The following is a 19,754-nucleotide window of genomic DNA, read 5'->3' as shown; positions in this document are numbered from 1 at the left end:
CTGCAAAACTACATGCTAGTAGTTAGGGTCAATCTCCACTCGCAGCGGAATTGATCCCCATATCATTAGCTACCGACCTCCTTCTACCCTTTCTCGCGCACTTCATCATGCTCGTTTCCCACGTCTAACAATCCCTCCCCCACTTGACCACCTCAACTCATCTCTCCTCCGTCACATACATCGATCCTAACCCGAGTTCGCCCATTATGAGGTAAAATTGAAGCTTCGTTCCAAGCCTTTTATCGTTGCCTAGCTGACAGTCTCCACTTCCCAAGGTTCGGCGAGCATCTCCGGTCGTCGCTGATCAAGGAGTACTACTGGTACTATATCGCCTACGACGAATTGAAACGAGCCCTCAGGACCGACTTTGTCGCCGAACCGGTCCCCACGTTCTCCAAAAATAATCGCAAAGCGTGGACAGAAGATGACGAGAAACACTTCATATCGTTGCTAGAAGGGGAACTGGACAAGGTCTTTAACTTCCAGCGCATAAAGAGCGAGGAAATCGTACGTCGCATCCAGACGAGCGAACAGGACGTCAATGATGTTATCTCTCGACTGGAAACCACGTCGAACTCTCGCCGTCAAAGCGTCCGTTCCAATATTCGCGCGCCGTCCGATGAGGATTTCATGGTCCTCGAGCAGGTCTTGAGTGACATCATCGCCGACGTCCATGATTTGGCCAAGTTTACCCAACTCAACTACACGGGCTTTCAGAAGATCATTAAAAAACACGATGTACGTTCTTTGCGCCTTCAGTGAATTTTTTTCTCTCTTTTTTTTTTTTTTTTTCTGTTTGGTCTTGGCAACTTCTGCCGCAACAGCCCATGCTGATCTCCCGATAGAAAGAAACAGGCTGGCATCTTAGACCAGTGTTTGCGGCACGACTGAAAGCCAAGCCTTTTTTCAAAGATAACTATGACGCATTTGTGGTAAAGTTGTCCAAGCTCTATGATCTGGTTCGGACCAAAGGAAACCCAGTTAAGGGAGATTCTGCGGCTGGTGGCACGCAGCAGAATTTCGTTCGCCAAACAACCAAATACTGGGTTCATCCAGATAATATCACTGAGCTGAAGCTCGTCATTCTTAAGGTATGGTGCCGTACTCGCCTTTCCTCAATGCATAGCACTAACCCAAGAAGCACCTCCCGGTACTCGTCTTCAACCCGCAGAAGGAATTTGAGGAAGAGGACACTGCCATCTCCTCTATTTACTATGACAACACGGATACATGGGAGTTATACCAAGGTCGTTTGAAGAAAACGGAAGGAGCCGAAGCCATCAGATTACGTTGGTACGGTGGCATGAAGAGTGATCAGATCTTTGTCGAGCGAAAGACTCATCGCGAGGATTGGACCGGAGAGAAGTCGGTCAAAGCACGCTTCTCCCTTAAGGAAAAGAATGTCAATGCCTACCTGTCCGGTCAATTGACAGTGGAAAGTATTTTCGACAAGATGAGAAAGGAAGGTAAAAAGAGTGAGGAGGAAATTAACAACTTGGAGCAATTGGCCCGAGAGATCCAATACCGGGTCATCACACGCCAGCTAAAGCCTGTCACTCGAACCTTCTATCATCGGACTGCTTTCCAGCTGCCTGGCGACGCCAGGGTCCGTATATCTCTCGACACAGAATTGACTATGGTCCGTGAAGATAACATGGACGGTCGCCGGAGAGCCGGGGACAACTGGCGTCGAATGGATATAGGTGTCGATTTCCCCTTCGCGCAGCTTCCTGCAGAAGACGTGGAACGGTTTCCTTATGCTGTCCTAGAGGTGAAGCTCCAGACCCAAGCCGGCCAAGAGCCACCTCAGTGGATCAGGGACTTGACTGCTAGTCACCTAGTAGAAGCGGTTCCCAAATTCAGCAAGTTCATCCACGGGACAGCGACCCTTTTCCCCGAGCGCATCCATCTCCTTCCGTTCTGGATGCCACAAATGGACGTGGATATTCGAAAGCCCGCCACGCGTCGGTTTGGTATTGAACGGCCTCTGGCCAGTACTTCACTATCAGCCACTGAGACTCCAGAAGACGAGTATGACTCGGACGATGACGACCTGGATGAAGCTCAAACTGGCGACAGGAGAGCTCAACGCGCAGACAACGGGATTGTCCGGGACGATCTGTTCGCAGATACAGACGGTAATGCTTTAGATATAGAGGAACGTATCGCGGCCCAACCACTTCCTGGAGACGAAGACTACCCATTGTATGACTCGGACGAAGAGTCTATTGATTCGGACGAACTGGAAGAGGCTCGACGAGTTGGCGGATCGTACTATTACCGACAGTTGGCCAAATTCTACGCGCAGCAAGCTGGGAATGCTATAGTCACTGGGCTTCTGGCCCTCGTTCCCCGACCGAGACCAACCAATCTGCCAGCCCCAGAACAGAGAGGAATTGCCGTAATGGGAAATCGACGGACGGTTCAGCGATTTATCGCTCCTAAGGGAAAACGTAAGTTCACATGATAAATCATCATATCCACATATCTAACGTATCCAAGGTATCCATGTTCCAGTCCGTGTCGAACCCAAGGTCTACTTCGCCGCTGAACGAACTTTCCTATCATGGCTCGAATTCTCCATCCTCCTGGGTACCATTGCAGCCACCCTCCTAAACTTCGGCAACGACTACATCACCTTCGCATCCTCCTGGGCATTCACCATCCTAGCTGCCCTAGCCCTCGTCTACAGCCTCGTCCTCTACATCTGGCGCGTAGACAAGATACGCAAGCGCCGCGACGTCAAGCGAGTCTACTACGAGAAATGGGGCCCCACAGTCGTGGGCCTAGGTCTCGTAATCATCCTAATGGTAAACTTCGGTCTACGAGCCCGAGAGGCAGGATTTACCTCAGACGATCACGATCACCCAGGCAACGGTCGAGGTTCTGACTCTGGAGAATTGTGATCTCACCTGTTTCTTTCTTTCTTTTTTTAAACCTCTACTGGCTTGTTTTTATCGTTTAGTTGGCCCTTTGGATTATTCATACGAGCCAAATTGGCACCGAACTTGCTTGTTTATATTGCGGTTGAAATTCGAAGCTGATGAGCACTCATGGATACCTCAGTTTGTGGAAAGGACTGTACTGTATAAAAGCATGATTATGATCGTTTGGTCCGTGGATAGTGGCGTGATAGTGATCGGTGATAGTGACAATCCAGTGAATACGTTTCTCACACTTATAATTCATCTCTCGCGTTTTCTTGGTGTTTTATCTGGAATTCACCCTGGAACATGCTACCAGTCTTAGAATTAGTTCCAGTGGAGATTTTTACAGAATATACGTTTACAAGAAAAAGGACAATGCAGAATTAAACCGTAACATCATATTATGTCCGACATTCCAATCATAATAGACAATAAAGTGGAGTGGGTATTTATTATACTCACGGGTTGTAGTTCACAACGGGGATCACAGTATCTTTCAGGCTGACGGCACTCTTGCTGGAGGCTTCTATGCCGGAATACTTGTTCAGCCAGCCTAGGACCTGTTGGTGCCAGACGAGGCTGTTCTCTTTGTTGGTGACCCTGTTTTCTTCGTTAGTATGTTCTCCGGCCATGGTCTTGTGTGGTATTTAAAAGAACGAAAGGTCTTAGATAGTGCGTAGGTAAGACATACCAGTGGTTCTCATTGGGGAAGTTTAGGAATCGGCTGGGAACGCCGCGTTCCTGGAGGACATTGAATAGGGATAGACCCTCTGCGACGGGGAGACGGTAATCTAGGTCGTTGTGGATGATGAGCTGGGGCGTGCTGAATTTGAGGATACGCTCGGGAGCGGAGGGGTCCCAGCGACGGTAGTTATCGCGGTTGTCCCAGAAGGTACCGTTAAACTTCGGTTCTGTTAGTATGGACACATCTCTATGCTTGCTGAGGGGATGGTAGGGCAATGAGATAAGTTGGCTCACCTCGTGTTGCATGAACCACAACTCTTCGGTCGAGATTTTGGCATCCGCGACGAATGTACCGTCATGGCTGACCAGAGCCTTGAACTTGCGGCCCAAATCACTGCCCTGGATCCAGTTGATCATGAATCCGCCGTAACTGGCACCTGCCGCGACACCGTTATTGGTGTCGATGAAGTCAAAGTGCTCGTCGACGTATTCCCAGCCCTTGACGAGATCCTCATATGGTGAGCCTCCTATAGGATTTTGTTAGCACGAATTGGTTCCTGACGTCTGAAGGGCTTTGACTCAATCATACCCCAGTTGTTCTGGATGGCATCCTGGAGCTCGTCGCCGAAGCCACTGCTTCCAGTTGGGTTCGGTGCAACAACTACGTATCCCTGATCGGCGAACACCTTGGGGTTCCAGCGGGTGCTCCAGGAGTCGAGCCACGAGCTCTGAGGGCCACCGTGGATATAGTAAAGTAGGGGATAGGTCTTGCTCTTGTCAAAGTTCTCGGGATAGATGATCCAGGCTTGAATCTAGGATGGTCATTAGCGAGGCCTTAAAATGATTGGGTTCGGCACACGTACATCAGTCCATTCACCCTCGAAGTAGAATTCATCAACTATATGAGGACCAAGGCCTTTCAGCGCAGGGTCGATCTCGTTGGCAGTAGCCAAGGTCTTAATCACACCCTTCTCAGGGCTAGCGATGTAGACATTCCAGCTGGTCCAAATAGCGGCCGAAGTAACCAGGTAAGTTGAATCCGGCAACTGATAGTAAGCAGATACGACACCGCCATCTGTGAAGTTCTTAGGCGTGTAGTCATCACCGGCGTCTGCTGGGATGGAGAACAACCGAGAGCGTCCAGCGTCTTCAACCCCGATGACGAGGTTGTCATCATCTGCCCATTTGATGGCATCCAGGGACCGGTCCCAGTCTCCTGCAAGAGAAGGAATAGTATCCTTCGAGTCCAGAGTGTACACATACAAGGTACGATGGTCAGCCTCGTAGGACTCATCCTTCATTTGCCAGTACGCAATTCTCTTGCTGTCCGGGGAGAACACCGGGCTTCCAGCATCTCCCTTGACGCCCTCGGGGGTTCCGGGGCTGTGTGGTCCATTGATTGGGACAGCAGTCTTCGAACCATCATGGGGGACAAGGAAGATATACGCAGTAGTATAGTTGGCTCGGGGAACATCATGTGCCTTGCTCTTGAAAGCAACCCACTTGCCGTCAGGGGAGAGGTCATAGTCAGAGGAGCCACCGAAAGGTGGGTAAGGGCTCTCCGCATTTCTAACGGGAGAGACAAGGTTCTTGAGGCCTCCGTCGGCCTTGTAGGTAGCCTTTCCATTGCCCTCGGACTTCTTCAAAGTGCCAGAAAATACTGCATTGAATCGGGTCGTGAGGTAGTAGTCCCAGTGGCGAACGTAGAGGCTGTCATAGATGCGAGCAGAGCTTAGAGGCTTCTCTGCTAGCTCTTCATTGTAGGCCGTGCCATTTGCGTACGATTCAGCGTATGCAATGTATTGCACATCACCGGAATCTGTTGTGACCACCTTGAAGCCAGAAAACGACGCTGGCAGTGACGCTGCTTTGTACCTATGCTTTTGGTCAGCTATCTATTTAATCGAATTACGGAGAGAAGGTTCCACATACCCATTGGTGAAATCGGAGATATCTGACACCCACAACTCTACACCACCTGGAATGTCGGCATTGGTGCCGTTGACATAGAGAAGTGTTGAGTCATCAGAACCCAGCCAGACTATCTCAGAGACATTGCTATCGTTCGTCAGAAGCTTGATGTCACCGGATTTCAGGTCCAGGACATTCCATTGAGAGGTAGTCTTATGGGTCTTGAAAGAGTACTGCGATTGCGAGAACACCGCGACATCCTAAGCATATTATGTCAGTATTTGTCATCACGGTGCTCCCAAATCCAAGTCCATGCTTACCCCAGAAGGATTGGGGATTGCTTCCGACCTCCGTGGAGCGCTGATCATTCCTCTGTCAAGTTTTGTTAGCAAACAAAACTCCCATTGAGGGGTTTTGTGTGAAACGTTGGGTAAGTGAGACTTACTCTGGAGTGAGGGCCAGTGCCGTCGACGCAGTAGCGACAAGGGAGAGCCACCGAAGAGCCCCCATTTTGAGTACGAGTTCGATATCGTATCTACGATACGAATCTCCGCAACGGATTGAAGGGTGCTGGAGGGATAGAAATGAAGAAGCGAGGGGGTGACAACATAGTGAATTTATAGAGATAAATTACACGGAACGACTCCGCATTTCGCGAGTCGGAACCTGCCCAATCGGCATGGAGAGGCTCTATCATCAACATTTGTAACAAAGCCGCATAATCATTAGTAGTTTAGTACCGTGATAAACAGGCTGTCGGAGGAGCTAACGGAATGGGGTTCTCCACCCCGGTCACATGGTTGGTCCCTTCCCCATTTCTTGGGTTACATGCCAAGGCTCGTTCCGGACCTTTTAACTCAGTTCAAGCCTTCCGTCTTATCGGTTACTTCCGCCGTTGATAAGCGGGCCAGTGATTTGGTGATCATCGCGACAATTTGCGCTATCAGCATCTCACCGACTGGTTTATATTAAAATCCCCTCTTGGCGTAATATCAAAATGTCCAGCGGAAAATACCAATCATCCGATGCCAGCCAGGATGGCGTGACTTTCATTCATGACGCGATCAGGATCAAAACAAACATAACATGCCCCAAATAGTAGATCATAGAACACCTTAGTATAGTACAGGGCAATCATCTCCAGAAGAACAAGAATAATAACAAAAACTTTACCCCTCATGCATGAACTCCACACTAATGATTAGAGATGCAGGAACACGAGCTAATATTCAAAATCATCATCCACACCCTTCTTGCCCGCGTTTTCCTTGGCGACAGCCTCTTGTTTGCGGTACATTTCGGCCACTTGCCGGGTCGTTGTCGCCTGCTCCGGCTTCTTATCCTCGCGTGATTTGATAAAACGTGGGAATCGGAGAGAAACACCTTTTCCGCCTCCCGTCGTACCCACGAACTCATCGGCCGCGGCTTGATAGCGCGGACTAAGAGTCAAATCGGCGGTCTTCACTTCCCAGACCAACCGTGGCTCAAACCATACATCGGGTTGGTCCTTAGGGATCGTCGAGTGGGTGTAAAACGGCTTGGGTCGATCAATGACGAGGGGAGACAGTTCCTTGTGAAGGTCTTCCAGATTGGCTTCGGAAAACCCGGTACCAATGTTGCAGATTGACTCGTAAGTTTGGCTATTTGCGTTGTATGCAGCCAGAAGGAAAGCACCATAAACGGATGTACGCTTGCCTCGCCCGTAGTATGCACCGAGAACGACAAGGTCAAGCGAGTCGCCAACACCACTCAGGTAGTCTTTCTTGACCTAAATCCACAGTTAGGTACTAGACAAAAAAATTCTACAGAAGCACATAAACTCAGGCTACATACCTTAAGCCAGTTGCGACTCCGCTTGCTGGGCTCGTAGCCACTTTCCTCCGTGTCCAGCATCTTGACCATCAGACCTTCGCACGACGCTTTGACACTGTCGTCCAGCAATGTCTGGATTTCGTCCAACACATTGGTATTGCCGAACTGTGCAAACTGGAACTCACCTTCGTTAACCTGGAACGATTCATGTAAGAGTTCTCGGCGGTCGCGGAGTGACTTTTTCACCGTAGGCTATAGCTCCGAATAGCTTAAGTCAGCAGCAGCACATAGGAAGAGAAAAGAGATTTATCAGCATTACCTCTCCATTTAGAAACAAAAGGTCAAAAGCAAATACACAGACTTTGACCTTAACGTCTTCCGCCTTGACATCTTTCCGTTTACGAGTCATCAACTGTTGGAATGGTAAAACCTTCTTGTTAACCGTATCCCAGGCGACGGTCTCGCAGTCCAACACAAAGCTCTTCACACCATCTTTAATCCAACTATCAAGCTTAGCCAACACATCAGGGTACTTCTTCGAGAGGTCTTCCGAGTTACGAGAGAAAATCGCAGTAAGACCTTTAGCATCCTTTTGTAGTGTATGTTGTGCTTGCGGATAATTGTGGGCTGCATCCGGCGCAACATAGTGGATCTGTGCCCTCTCTCCGTCGTATTTATACTCGCACGTGAATTCCTTTCCTTCGAATCGGTCGAGCACTTCGGTGATAGATTTGGTCGGTTTAGCAAGCATAGGCTTGATAGGGATACCAGGCTGTAGCTTGCAGGCTTCATGTAACTTGAACAGACCATTCTCAAGCATAGCAGGAATGATTATCTCATAAGCGGGTAGTTCACTGTATACCGTCTTCAGGATAGCCTCACCCTCAGCCAACTTCTCAGGGGAAGGCGCTTTCTCTCCCTTGCAGGCGGATTCATGGGTCACCACTGCTTGAGCAAGAGCAACAAGAACGGTTCTTTCAGCCAATCCCAGTCTCAATTTTCCCTCCAAAAATCGAACAATATACTTGGCCTCGCTAGGGCCACCCTTGTCCTTGGTGATGTCCACGCCCTTGCTGCCCTTTCCTGCCGTTTCTGGGTCGGCCGCAGAAAGGAGCTTCTTAATACCGGAAATTTTCTTGTCTTGAGAACCATGGCCCTGCACTTTGGCAATGCCAAGAAGACCCTCGTGGACACCCCGAACTGTCAGTGCCTTTGGTTTGAACATAGTAGGCTGGTTCGACCGACTCTTAGCGGCCACCAAGCCCAGGTCTCCAATTTCATGTTGATCTGCCTTGATGACGGCCAGGCTGCGGCCGGTACATTCGCCAATAGCCTTCATGATCAGAGACTCGCCAATTCCTAATTCAATGCCGGCATAGTCGGCAGCTAACTTGTTTATCATAAGCTGGACTGTCGGAAGAAGATCTTCAGGCGTCAACCGAAGAACTTGGCGAAGAAACAGGGAGCAATGGGCAAGTATCACCAATCGTTTGGTGGTCATCTCAATAAGTGAAAAAGTCGTACACAATGCCGCATATGGAACAGGAGTACCAGGCTTCCAGTCTGGATACGGCTCATCTCCGCTCGCTTTCAATGTAGCCTGTACTTTTTCCATGGTTTTCTTCATCACTTCCGGTTTTTCCTCGTCTTCACTAGCAGACATCGCTTCGTCCTCGGACTTGTCTTCCTCGGGAGTTTCTTCTTCCGACGCGTTCTTCACAGCCGCCGGTTGTTCTGTCTTTTGGGGCTGAACTTCTTTGCTGGCCTTCGAGCGTTTAGGAGACGGTGTATTAGACTTCTTCTTCGGCGAAGGAGTCCCTTCCCCGTTTCGCGAGCTCCTCCGCCTCCTTTTCTGCGCAGGCTGAACATCACCATCACTATCTTCTTCCTCGCTCTCTTTTCTTTTCAGATCTTTAGAATCGCTGTGTCCATTCTTCTGCGTCGGCTCCGACTTCGTCTCGACGGCGTCCCCTTTGCTAGCGTCTCCGTTTTGAACCCCATTAGAACTATTCTCATCTACAGTTGACGATTCGTGCGTGGTATCTGGCTTCGCGGCAGCTTTCTGTGTCTTTTCTTTCTTGCCAGAGAAAGACAACGTAGTTTGCTTCTTGGGTGCCTCTTTCGGGTCCGCATTCGAGCCGAAGAAACGCCTATATACCAAAATTATATCAGTCAGCGATACAAATTACCCCCACATTGATAGCTTCACCCGGGCCAGTCACTCAAGACGCACCCGAGAGTCAACTGGGAATTACGAACATACCCCAGCGTGGCTTGTTTCCGGCCCTTAGGGTCTGCCATCCTGGAAAGCGCAAACGGATGAAGATGAGCTAGTGTAGAGAGATTTGTCCGTGGTCGATAAGTATTAGATTGGCTTCGAGAAAGAAATGTAAATATCGGGCCAATTCCGTATTGTGGGGTACGCGCGCGACAGGTGGTTAAATGGAGGCGTAGCAATGCGGGTGTGAGGGAATTGGGTCTCTGGAGGAGCGCAACAACCGTAGGTCTGCGACGAGCGAACATAGACGTCGTCTTCACGTAGGCATCAAGGAGACATTTGAGAATACGAGGAGAATGGGTTCTAAGGTCGAAAGTTGAACTGTTCTAGGCAATCAAGTAGGCTGCCTTGCGCGGAACGCGTGCAACTAAATTAGACGCGAAAACGACACGTGCCGATAAGATAAGATCACATGGCGTGATATTAGAGATTTGTATTTTAGCACAGAAGTATGGTTTCCCCGAAATGTTTAATAGTATATATAAGTGCTATTTGTAAGAACTGCTTATTGGATATATTATAAATCTCTGTTTCTACTAAGCAAATGTTTTATGGCCGTTATTTTGTATAATGGGAAGGGGATAGAAGAAGCTAAAGTATATATTTCAATAACATTATTCCCTTTGGGGTTTCCTATCCTCATTAAGACTGTCATATCAACTCCACTCCTGTACTTCCCAACGACGGACACCTCTCCCCTTCTCAGTTCTCCAACAGTCCAAGTATTCGCTCAAGAGCAGGGCTCCGCGGCCCACCTATCTTCGCCCACCCACCGACCCTGAATCGTCCAGAGACACGATCTCCAATCGTAGACCTACTTCTATGACTGCGCCAATGCCGTCCTTAAGACTGGTAAGAGTAAAGGCAATGGTGTCATTCGACTTAGGATTCAGCGATGAGGATTTTGTGCTGTTTGGGCCCACTGAGGAACTATCCATGATACGGGACCATGTGTAAAGTGACCTGATCTTCAGGTCATGGCTGTGGAAAGAATTCCGGATGGTAGCACGGGAAAGCCCCTCTGGGACTTCCTCAACTTTACGCCGTTGGAGGTCCTTGTAGAGGACCTTGGAGATGATGGAGCCTATAATTAGCCTTCGACCAAGCTTCTAATTGGATTAAGGAATCGAGAACATACAGAAAAACATCTGATCAGGTAGAGAATGTTGCTTAATATAGGATTCAGACAATTGATGTAGGTAATTCTTGAGGAAAGGCCTTCACTGTCCTTTTCTCCCTTAGAGCTCTAAGCTCCTCTAAAGGAAAACGAGTATAACAATCCCTTACTTGACGTAGAATCTCCGGAGTCAACCAATCGTTGCAAAGCGCGGCAAAGCTATACATAGCGATTTCACCAACGTGATCGAAAATCTCTGATATGATGTCGGAGAGAAGGTCTGACTACGTATACACCGAAATAGTGAAGTGGAGATGACCTGCACATGTAGGCTAAGTACCACTAGTGCTCGCTAGTGATACTTACACTTGATTACTGTCCAGGGTGATGGTATTCCGGACATCTGCAGCCCTATAGCTAGTGCCTCATTCATGAAGTATTTACCTTGATGGGTAGCAATGTCTTACTCTAGCACAAGCTCTGTGGGGCAGGACGAAGAAATAAAGCCAGGATAAATAGAAACTGCACATTTGTGAAAGTTCGCGGTTTATAATATACTTATATCTTGGTGAATGGTTAACAATCTGGTCCTTAACGGTAGGATATGACGGCTTTCTCCAGACGATATTAGGGGCAAGGGCTGAGTCAGCCCATAACCTAAATTCAGCGGAGTTGATGAATCAGGAGCACTGCTGAGAGTACTCAGTGACCCCAGAAAGCAGGGATCTGGGATCTGGGATCTGGGGGCGGAAATGATCCGAACATCTCGAACTATACGCAGATCTACTGGGCTCAGATCTTTGACTGAAGCAAGTGAGCAACCACCAGTTCCGGTTCCATTGTAGTTTTCAGGGACAGTGATATGCCAATGATATTAGTGTCATATCTGGATGCCTGAATGAAATGAAATTGACTGACACTTGGAAGTCTGTTTAGACGGGTTGAGACTATGCTATAAGATTCTGCGTTGTATACCAATAAAGTATTGAGATCCTTAGTCAAAGAATAGGGTCTAGAAATGAGATAGCCAACTAGGACTTGAAAATTCCGTATATTTTCCTCGTAACTTTCATATCTAATCGATTGAAGCTGAAGTTAAGTTGACGGTTGGCTTCATCTTCGCTGTTATTTTAGCATGGCTATAGCCTTGTCGCTATTGAAAAATTATCTGTACAACAAAGTTTGCTTGCAAAGCCAGGATCTCCTTCTCAATTGATTTAGCGGTGAACATGGTTGATGAATTCTCAAGTATTCTAACCTCATCGCCAAAAAGTACAACAATACAAACAATACAAACATGTATCACACCGCCCTATAAATAATATCGGCAGGAAAATGTGGGGCGGAGAACAATGGATGTGACGCTCCATCTTGCTGCTTTTATGTACTCATATTAAATATCTCGGCAGACTCCAAGTGTTAATGTACTATTAACAAGCCGGATGGAAAGTCCGTAGAGCCACATTTCTAGATCTCAACATTTCAGTGCGGGTATAGGTATAATGGAGTACTCACGGCAGGAAGCGTTTAAAAAGGTACAACATGCATCATACAAGTTCTATACACTAATTTAGCTAATGAATTCCAAAGCTTCGGGAGCCATGCGTTGAGCTCAGCTCAGTCGGTCTTAGCTACCGTGGCCACCAGTCGTCCTCGAACGATGTTTTCCGGGTTCTTCAGCCAGTGCATGATGTCCTGAATGAACTCTCAAGCAAAGGTGCACTAGACGAGAAGCTAGCAGAATATGCATTCTTTCCGCTGTCTCATATATTCAATGAGACTCAGAGAGTTCCGGCTAATTGCTTGGAATTGGCTGTCAATTGCTTGCGGATATTGATTGCTAACGGATGGCGAGAACGCTTATCACCGCAAATGGGCAAGCAGCTTATGATATTGCTCACGTTAATTGTCGGGGGTCCTCCAAGTAAGACCCTCGGCAATCAGCAAACACAGACCAAACCAGCGGAATTATCTATTGCTGGCTTCGACTGCCTTTCAGCAATCTTTGATGTAATGGAGGGGCCTGTGGCGCAAAGGACAATTTACAATGAGATCGGCACAGCGACTGTTGTCGACCAAACTGTGTATGTCTTGCTAGAAGGGATAGCAGATAGTACATCTGATGACCTCTGCGTTTCTGCGGCAAAGGCCCTCCAAGCTCTTTACTGTCGCATCACAGATCGGGTGGTACTGGCGAGCATAATGCCAAGGACTGTCTCGACGCTCACTAAAGTCATCAAGCCAACAATCCAAGTACGACGGTCTTACAAGCTGCTTTCTGCATGCGTCAAGGTCCTCACACACATGATTGAAATGGTCCTAAATGATCAGGTAGCAAGTATTGCAGAAGAAAAGCCCACTCAGACCCAGAAAAGCGATGATGGTCTTGCACTTGATGAATCTTGGTTAAAAGCCACGGCTACACAAATCAAGCTTGCGCTTGCAAATATTATCCAGGTCAGGCGGCATGATAGACCTGAAGTACAAGCGGCGCTGTTGGACTTATGTTCAATGGTCGTAGAAGATTGTCGAAGCACGTTACAAGAGTCACTTCCCCTCGTGGTTGAAACTATGGTCGTGTTATCTGATACTGGAGATGACCAATCACCTAACAATGCATACTCGACTCTTATGCACCTTGCCACCACTTATACTGAGGTGCTAGACTCTCTTAAAAATTCATTGCATGCATGGATCACTGCTTTCCCAAGAACCATGCAAAGCAATGACGAAACGTCAAAACAATGGGCACTCAAACAGATATCGACCGCGTTTCATATATTATCTCAGATACAATCGGGGTCTGATATACTCACTACTGGGCTTGCATCAGGACTATGTGACAGCGTTTTTGCCGCTATCAACCATTCAACTAATGCACTTCAGCCTTTGAACCCTGAAACGTCGAGTCAAACATTAGAAGTGCTTCACCATGGACACCAGTCAGAGTCCTTTCCTCCTGTTATTCTAGAACATCGGAGTCAACAGCAAACCCTCAAAGACCTTCGATCCATGATATTCAGGCTTAATAGCTCCGGATCTGGAAGTGACATTACGCGCTTGGTCATTAACCGAGTTCACCAAGAGACAGGCAATTCAATGATTGCACCCTTCTGGTTGGCATTGGAATGCCTTAAGAGCGGTGCCCAGCTTACCACTTTTGATGAATTCATTTCATCCGACCTGATCGACCCTGCATCGCTGTATTCCACTAGGGCCAATATGATTGAGGAGCTGTATTATATTTCATTGCCAATATTAAGCGAATCGCTTCCCGACGAGTCTAAAGACTGGAGGATCTCAGCTCTTGCTCTAGAAGTAGTCGCACTGCAAGCTCAACAGCTTAACAAATCATTCCGACCAGAACTGATGGAAGCGTTATACCCTGTTCTCCAGCTTCTATCATCACCAAACCAGAACCTTCAAAGGCATGCCATGATCTGTCTTAATCTACTGACAGAAGCCTGCGCTTATGAAAACACGAGCATTATGATTATTGAAAATGTTGACTACCTTGTGAACTCAGTGGCATTGAAATTAAATACTTTCGATGTCTCACCATATCCGCCACAGGTGTTGTTCATGATGGTCAAGCTGTGCGGTGTACGGTTGATTCCTTATCTCGACGACCTGGTGGACTCAATATTCGGAATATTAGACATGTACCATGGGTATCCGAAACTTGTTGAGATGATGTTCAAAACTTTGACCGCTATTGTCGAAGAAGGGACCAAAAGCCCGGCTTTCCTGGCAATAGACGATGGCAAGGATAGCGAAAGAGTTGGACATCGCAAGAAGCAATATAAAAGGCTGCAGATTTCTACTCTTGCCGAGGACCTGGCTAATCGAAGAGCGAAACGTGCCAAGCATATGGACGAGTTTCCTGAAGCTGACGAGCACGTCTCGCACCCAGAACGGCCGTGGACAACAAAGCCTGATAAGCCTACTGAACCTGAAGAGGATATTGATGCGCTCTTGAAAAAGGTAGAAGCAGAATCAGATGAGCCATTACCTCCTCCTGACGAACCAGATGACCAAGAAAAGCCTCTGAGCAAGCCACATAACCTCTTGTTACATATCATACAATCTATCCCTTCGCACCTCTCCTCTCCGTCACCTTACCTTCGTCGGTCATTGCTCTCTATCCTAATCCAGGTATCACCGATCCTCTCAGGGCATGAGAACAGCTTCTTGCCCATCATCAATGAAGTGTGGCCTTCAGTAGCCGCGAGAATCAGCTTTCCCTCACCTTTCAATAGCAGCTCCTCATCAACAGCTCTCATGACAGGGGAAACACCCCAATCCTCAATTAAGACACTCCAAAACAGACCAGACGACGAGTTCGCCTTTCAAGAAGAAATATACGTAACAACAACTGCCTGCCTAGCCGTGGAGAGCATGTGCAAGAGCACCGGCGATTTCATGGCCACTCGAATCGAAAAGGAATTCCCCCGATGGGAACGCCTATACCGCCGCGTATGGGAAACAGTCCGCCAAGATGCCGAAAAAGCCATTCAGAGACGAGCCAAGAGCCGGTCTACTGAGAAACACACAGATATACCCTTTTCCCTGTCCCTGGGGCTCTCGCAATCCCTATCGCTGATCACAACAGGGGGTTCCTCAGGTGCACGCGCATTCACGCCACACCATAGTCTCTGGCGAGCTCTGATTTCCCTGTTCATAACTCTCCTCACTCACGTCCGTCTTCCTTTGTTTATGGGTGATCAGATCTGTGAGTTCCTTGCTGCTTGGATAGCTCGTTTCGCAGGTCCAGATTATTACTTCCACTCGGCTTCCAATAAAGAAATCCCGGCTTCCCTCCGCTCGGAAATCGACTCGGTCAACAACGCAATCGAGGCAATGGAAACCTGGAATGCCGATTTGACCTGTTTTATCTTCCAACAGCAAAAGGTGCAGGTGCTTGATATCACACCTCGGGAGAAAGCACGTACTAGCCCCATGATAAGTGAAGTATACGAGAACCCCTTGGAAACATGGTCATCCCCAGGCAAGAAACTGAAGTTTGCGGCGTTGGCGTTTTGAATGTATCACTCAGCAAATGGGACACGGGGACTCCTGCATAGACAAATCTAGAGAATATATCCCTAAAAGAAATAACGATTGAATGATGTTTTATCACCCGTGGAATGTCTGCATAGTGATCTAGAAGTACTCATTACCCATGCCACAGAAGCCGATATGTCGTTCTTAGTATGCGACCAGAATAGAGGTTCAACAGTTAATGGTATCCCCATGTCTCCATAATATCAGGGCTCATTTCTCACGTCATAAAAACTTGGTTTAAAGCAATGTTCAAGATAGTAAAGTAGAGACGAAAGGAGTAATTGCCTAATATAGGTACATACAAAGAAGGCTTGCTGACAAAGGGGTCTCTTGGTTGTGTGGAGCGACACTGAGGTAGTATGAGGACTGTGAAACCAAGCCCTATGTTATAAAAGGTCTCGACTCATAGAGAGCTATAACAATAAGTGCCCTGCTGGTCTCTTTAGTCATGCCATTTTCACTCCTAACAAATTCGTGCTCTAGTGACAAGTGTAGACGGTGTAAATATGCCCTAGTAATTTATAAGAGGTACTTAGTAGTACAAGTATACTGCATGCATAGAACGGCGAATGGGGTAGAACGGCGCTACAATGCCTGTAGTAACGACTCAGGCAAATTTTACGACTAAGGATGGTGAAAAAAGGTTTGATTTGCAAGAACTAATCTCAACAATTTTTTTATGTTTTAATCTGACTATTCTCAAACCAGAAACATCATAACAAGCTATATCGCTGTCAACAATGAAATGAGTGTAAAGTAGTTGGAACTAGAGTTGAAAACTACACAAACAATCCCGAAATGAACTTCCGTAGGAAGAACCGAGGGCTTTGAATAGATCGGCTAACCTACTCATCATCGCTCTCTTCCTCACTCTCTGACTCGGCGTTCTCGAGCCATTGGAGGAAAGGCTCGGCGGCCTTGCGAACCTTCTTGCTAGTAGCGATATCAACGTATTTCTTGCTAGCCTTGGAACCCCACGCCTTGAGAGTCTCCTCGGAGATGATATCCTCCTCATAGAGGCGGAGAAGAACGGCGGGAATCTGGCTGATCAGCCCGGGGTGGTCCTTGCCAACAAAACGTTCAATACCACCCAAGAAGGCCTTCTCATGGCGCTCCGAGGTGATCATCTTCTTAAGCAGACCAGCACGGTTGGGGATCTGCTTAGCGATCTTCTCATCGAAGAGGGTTTGAGCAAGAACTGCCAAGGTCTTGTGCTTGGACTCAATGCCATACTCCTTGGCCTTCATGTAGACATCCACATCGTCGACTTCAGCGACGCCACCCTTTTCAGAGGCGGTCGCCAGAACCCAGCTTCCGAGCTCGTCATAGGCGGAAGGACCATCAACACCATCGTCGTCCGCATCCTCAATAACAAGGGAGCGCTTCAGGTCATCAGGAAGTTCCTTGGCCCGAGCACGGACGGCCTCTTCAGAGACGTCGACGGCCCATTCAACTTCGGCATCCTCGGCTTCAATGTTTTGGGCCTCCGACTTGATGCGGCGAGTAAGTTCATCATCGCTGCCAGCTTCTATGCCAACGTCACCATTCTCAGCGTCGCCATTATCAGAGTTACTCTCTCCTGGGCTGCCGTTCTCTCCATTCGCTGTTTCATTCTTCTTGTTCCGCTGCTCACGACGAGTCTTCTTGTCAGCCTTGTTCTTTTTTCCTCCCTTTCCGCTAGTTTCATTGCGGAGGATGAAAGTGCTCAGTTTCAGACGGGAATCAACATCGGAACGCTGTCCACAGGCTTTGCAATCCAGGATGATTTTCTCATCCTTGATGATGACATCAGTCTCAGGATTTTTGCACTTCTTGCACAGGACGAACTTGGAGATGAATCCGTCGAGGTAATCCTGGAGCTTGGCGGCATCATGAGCGCCATTAATGATCCAGCGGTCATCGGTCGGCTTGGCGTTGGCCTGAGCGCCAAGTTCGAAACCAAAGTACTTGATCACATATGCAGGAGGACGGCTAAGGGACTGAGCAACCGAGTTCAGGTTGACAACGACGGTCTTAATTCCATTGCCCTTACCCTCAATCTTGGACTGCAGGCGCTCCATCTTGTAACGATAGAAGGGATCGGAGATATCCCGACGAATGTTGACGGTAGCCATGGTGGATAGAGATGAGAATTCTTTAGGCAACTAACTGAAGTGGGTGTCTGAGAACGAGGCGGGAGGGATTCCGAACTAGGGATGTCTTGGAATTACAAGACATGCGTAGTGAGTTCCTAATGTTGGAGGAATGGTGGCGGTTAAGATCGTCTCAACGAAACGACTGGCACAGCGAATATGGCAGCCCCAAACTTTCAGCCACAGGACTTAGAGTGTATACTACAAGGTTTCGACGTGGGGCGAAACGATTGCAGCTTGAGCGGCAGGTGGTATTCGAGATCTCTGACACAGGACGAATACATGAACAAGTTCTCGAGCGACTCTTTTTGGTGGCTTTCTCCAACGAAAAGAGAGAGAAACCAGCTGGGTGGTTCTTCTGGAAAGCAGCAGGAAAAGACAAATGTTAGATTTTCGAGTTTTCTCGATGACTGGGGGCTGACGACGAGATGACTATAGAACTAACCAGTGGCGTTGATGAATCAAAACGTGAAGTAAATCCGTAAGCCGTGTTTAACAGCTTTCCGGGGAGATTTGAAAGGCGTGGTAATGTCAAGAACTGATGACTTGACGATGGAAAAGAATAGTGAGTTGGGATGGGGGGGGAAGAAAGAGAAGAGAGGAAGGAAGAAAATTGTTGCCAAATAGAAAGGACGTTCGAGTGGTCCACCGCCGAGCCTGGCAGAAAAAAATACATGAAAAAAAGAGAGAAAACGCATCCACACTGAGTCAGCACGGCCACTGATTTCCGGATCTGTCGGTTTCGCCGGCACGTGTATTGAACCCACTCGAACAGTGGGCTTCGGGAATATGTCGGATTTAACAAATCCTCGGTGGATTTCAATCTCCGGTGTTTTATCCAACATACGGAGTACTACGTTACAACCATTGTTATCCCCTTCAATCGTCCTTTATCTCACATAATTCTTACACTTCATCACACAATTACAGAGAGATGATCCACATGTCTGTTCGGAACCCAGCGACAGGATGTGCTGATCGGCCATATCAATGCACAATCCCCTGTGTCGGACGAAATGGTTGCTGTGGGATCTAAAGAATGTGCTCTAGCTGCACCTCTATGATCACCGGATAGCATCATTGAATACGTCCGATTCTTTATTCACACAAAATGTTGGCGAAGGATGAATGGCATCAACCCTGATTTCAAAGGAACCAGGACAGCCCTTGCCTATTCACATCTATGGTCATCGCTACCCAGTGGAATCTTACGCAGCCCTCACCTACTGTAAATGTGATTGGAGGGCTTGTCGCTAGGGGATTGATTTCGGTGCCATGCAGGGGCAGACTTTGCAAACCTTCTCTGAATTAGGCACCGTTCATGCAGCTGACCATGCAGAGGCTTCACTAGTAGCTTAGTAGATATATTTCTTTTTCGGATGCATGCATATACACGATGTGTGGGTTGGTTGTACTCCGGACTCGGTATATTTATGCAGGTACAGTGAGCAATCTACCCTCAAGTAGCGCTCGCGGCATGGTGAAAAGAGTTAAATCGGCTTAACTCTGCGGTTGGCAATGCAATGATTTGGTCGCACAGCTATGCTAAAAAGCACATCGTGGGTTCAGTCTCGGTGATTCAGAGCATAGAGCCCCCTTGAGCTTGTAAATCACTACGTATTCCATTGGGGTGTTGGAAATACATAATATTTACGTTAGAATATCTTCGGAATGAAGAGAAGTCAGCTAATTGAAAGGTGTGGTATACACAGGTGCCTGTAGAAAAATCGCCAGAGGAGTATGTCAGTATTAGCAATTTAGTATAGAAGCATGACTAACTAGTATTGTTGGAACCAACGCAAACATTCCCCAACGTTACTCCAACCTCA

General features: G+C 47.8%; 6 protein-coding genes across 6 annotated transcripts; 2 read left to right on the top strand and 4 right to left on the bottom strand.

Moving 5' to 3' along the window:
- The first annotated feature begins 66 nt into the window (after positions 1–66).
- Positions 67–3,223, top strand: vtc4 (putative vacuolar transporter chaperone (Vtc4)). Its single transcript, XM_032038229.1, has 5 exons — positions 67–211; positions 276–738; positions 846–1,091; positions 1,142–2,453; positions 2,503–3,223. Exons 1-5 carry the CDS (start codon positions 207–209, stop codon positions 2,904–2,906), a joined length of 2,430 nt encoding a protein of 809 aa, XP_031898665.1. The 5' UTR covers positions 67–206; the 3' UTR covers positions 2,907–3,223.
- A 162-nt stretch (positions 3,224–3,385) lies between these two features.
- dppV (dipeptidyl peptidase DppV) lies at positions 3,386–6,032 on the bottom strand (the record flags this gene model as incomplete). Its single annotated transcript, XM_032045059.1, has 8 exons — positions 3,386–3,527; positions 3,619–3,830; positions 3,906–4,138; positions 4,201–4,423; positions 4,475–5,486; positions 5,544–5,782; positions 5,843–5,894; positions 5,968–6,032. The coding sequence occupies 8 exons, from the start codon at positions 6,030–6,032 to the stop codon at positions 3,386–3,388; spliced, it is 2,178 nt and encodes a 725-aa protein (XP_031898664.1).
- A 427-nt stretch (positions 6,033–6,459) lies between these two features.
- On the bottom strand, positions 6,460–9,915 carry BDW43DRAFT_281733 (DNA ligase (ATP) CDC9). The gene is made up of 4 exons (XM_032042549.1): positions 9,598–9,915; positions 7,654–9,484; positions 7,356–7,586; positions 6,460–7,290 (listed from the first exon to the last, which is right to left on the bottom strand). Exons 1-4 carry the CDS (start codon positions 9,855–9,857, stop codon positions 6,745–6,747), a joined length of 2,868 nt encoding a protein of 955 aa, XP_031898663.1. The 5' UTR covers positions 9,858–9,915; the 3' UTR covers positions 6,460–6,744.
- A 452-nt stretch (positions 9,916–10,367) lies between these two features.
- Positions 10,368–10,760, bottom strand: BDW43DRAFT_312743 (uncharacterized protein; the record flags this gene model as incomplete). Its single annotated transcript, XM_032047422.1, has 2 exons — positions 10,368–10,696; positions 10,751–10,760. 2 exons carry the CDS (start codon positions 10,758–10,760, stop codon positions 10,368–10,370), a joined length of 339 nt encoding a protein of 112 aa, XP_031898662.1.
- A 1,471-nt stretch (positions 10,761–12,231) lies between these two features.
- Positions 12,232–16,406, top strand: BDW43DRAFT_320617 (uncharacterized protein; the record flags this gene model as incomplete). Its single annotated transcript, XM_032049110.1, has 2 exons — positions 12,232–12,264; positions 12,320–16,406. The coding sequence occupies 2 exons, from the start codon at positions 12,232–12,234 to the stop codon at positions 15,770–15,772; spliced, it is 3,486 nt and encodes a 1,161-aa protein (XP_031898661.1). The 3' UTR covers positions 15,773–16,406.
- An 18-nt stretch (positions 16,407–16,424) lies between these two features.
- BDW43DRAFT_281727 (translation initiation factor eIF5) lies at positions 16,425–18,566 on the bottom strand. Its single transcript, XM_032042548.1, has 2 exons — positions 18,371–18,566; positions 16,425–18,283 (listed from the first exon to the last, which is right to left on the bottom strand). Exon 2 carries the CDS (start codon positions 17,905–17,907, stop codon positions 16,639–16,641), a length of 1,269 nt encoding a protein of 422 aa, XP_031898660.1. The 5' UTR covers positions 17,908–18,283; positions 18,371–18,566; the 3' UTR covers positions 16,425–16,638.
- Between the last annotated feature and the right edge of the window lie 1,188 nt (positions 18,567–19,754).

This window comes from Aspergillus alliaceus (assembly GCF_009176365.1).
Source record: "Aspergillus alliaceus strain CBS 536.65 unplaced genomic scaffold BDW43scaffold_32, whole genome shotgun sequence".
NCBI lineage: Eukaryota > Fungi > Ascomycota > Eurotiomycetes > Eurotiales > Aspergillaceae > Aspergillus > Aspergillus alliaceus.
Note: the sequence above shows the minus strand (reverse complement) of the source record. Positions and strands in the feature narration are given on the sequence as shown.

Excerpts from the sequence above, each read along its gene's own strand:
- vtc4 (XM_032038229.1), top strand. Across the intron at positions 739-845 it reads AGATCATTAAAAAACACGAT|AAAGAAACAGGCTGGCATCT; the intron begins GTACGTTCTTTG and ends ATCTCCCGATAG. Across the intron at positions 2,454-2,502 it reads TATCGCTCCTAAGGGAAAAC|GTATCCATGTTCCAGTCCGT; the intron begins GTAAGTTCACAT and ends AACGTATCCAAG.
- BDW43DRAFT_281733 (XM_032042549.1), bottom strand. The coding sequence starts at position 9,857 with ATGTTCGCTCGTCGCAGACCTACGGTTGTTGCGCTCCTCCAGAGACCC. Across the intron at positions 9,485-9,597 it reads CGGAAACAAGCCACGCTGGG|GCGTTTCTTCGGCTCGAATG; the intron begins GTATGTTCGTAA and ends TTTGGTATATAG. Across the intron at positions 7,587-7,653 it reads TTTTGTTTCTAAATGGAGAG|CCTACGGTGAAAAAGTCACT; the intron begins GTAATGCTGATA and ends TCGGAGCTATAG.
- BDW43DRAFT_281727 (XM_032042548.1), bottom strand. The coding sequence starts at position 17,907 with ATGGCTACCGTCAACATTCGTCGGGATATCTCCGATCCCTTCTATCGT.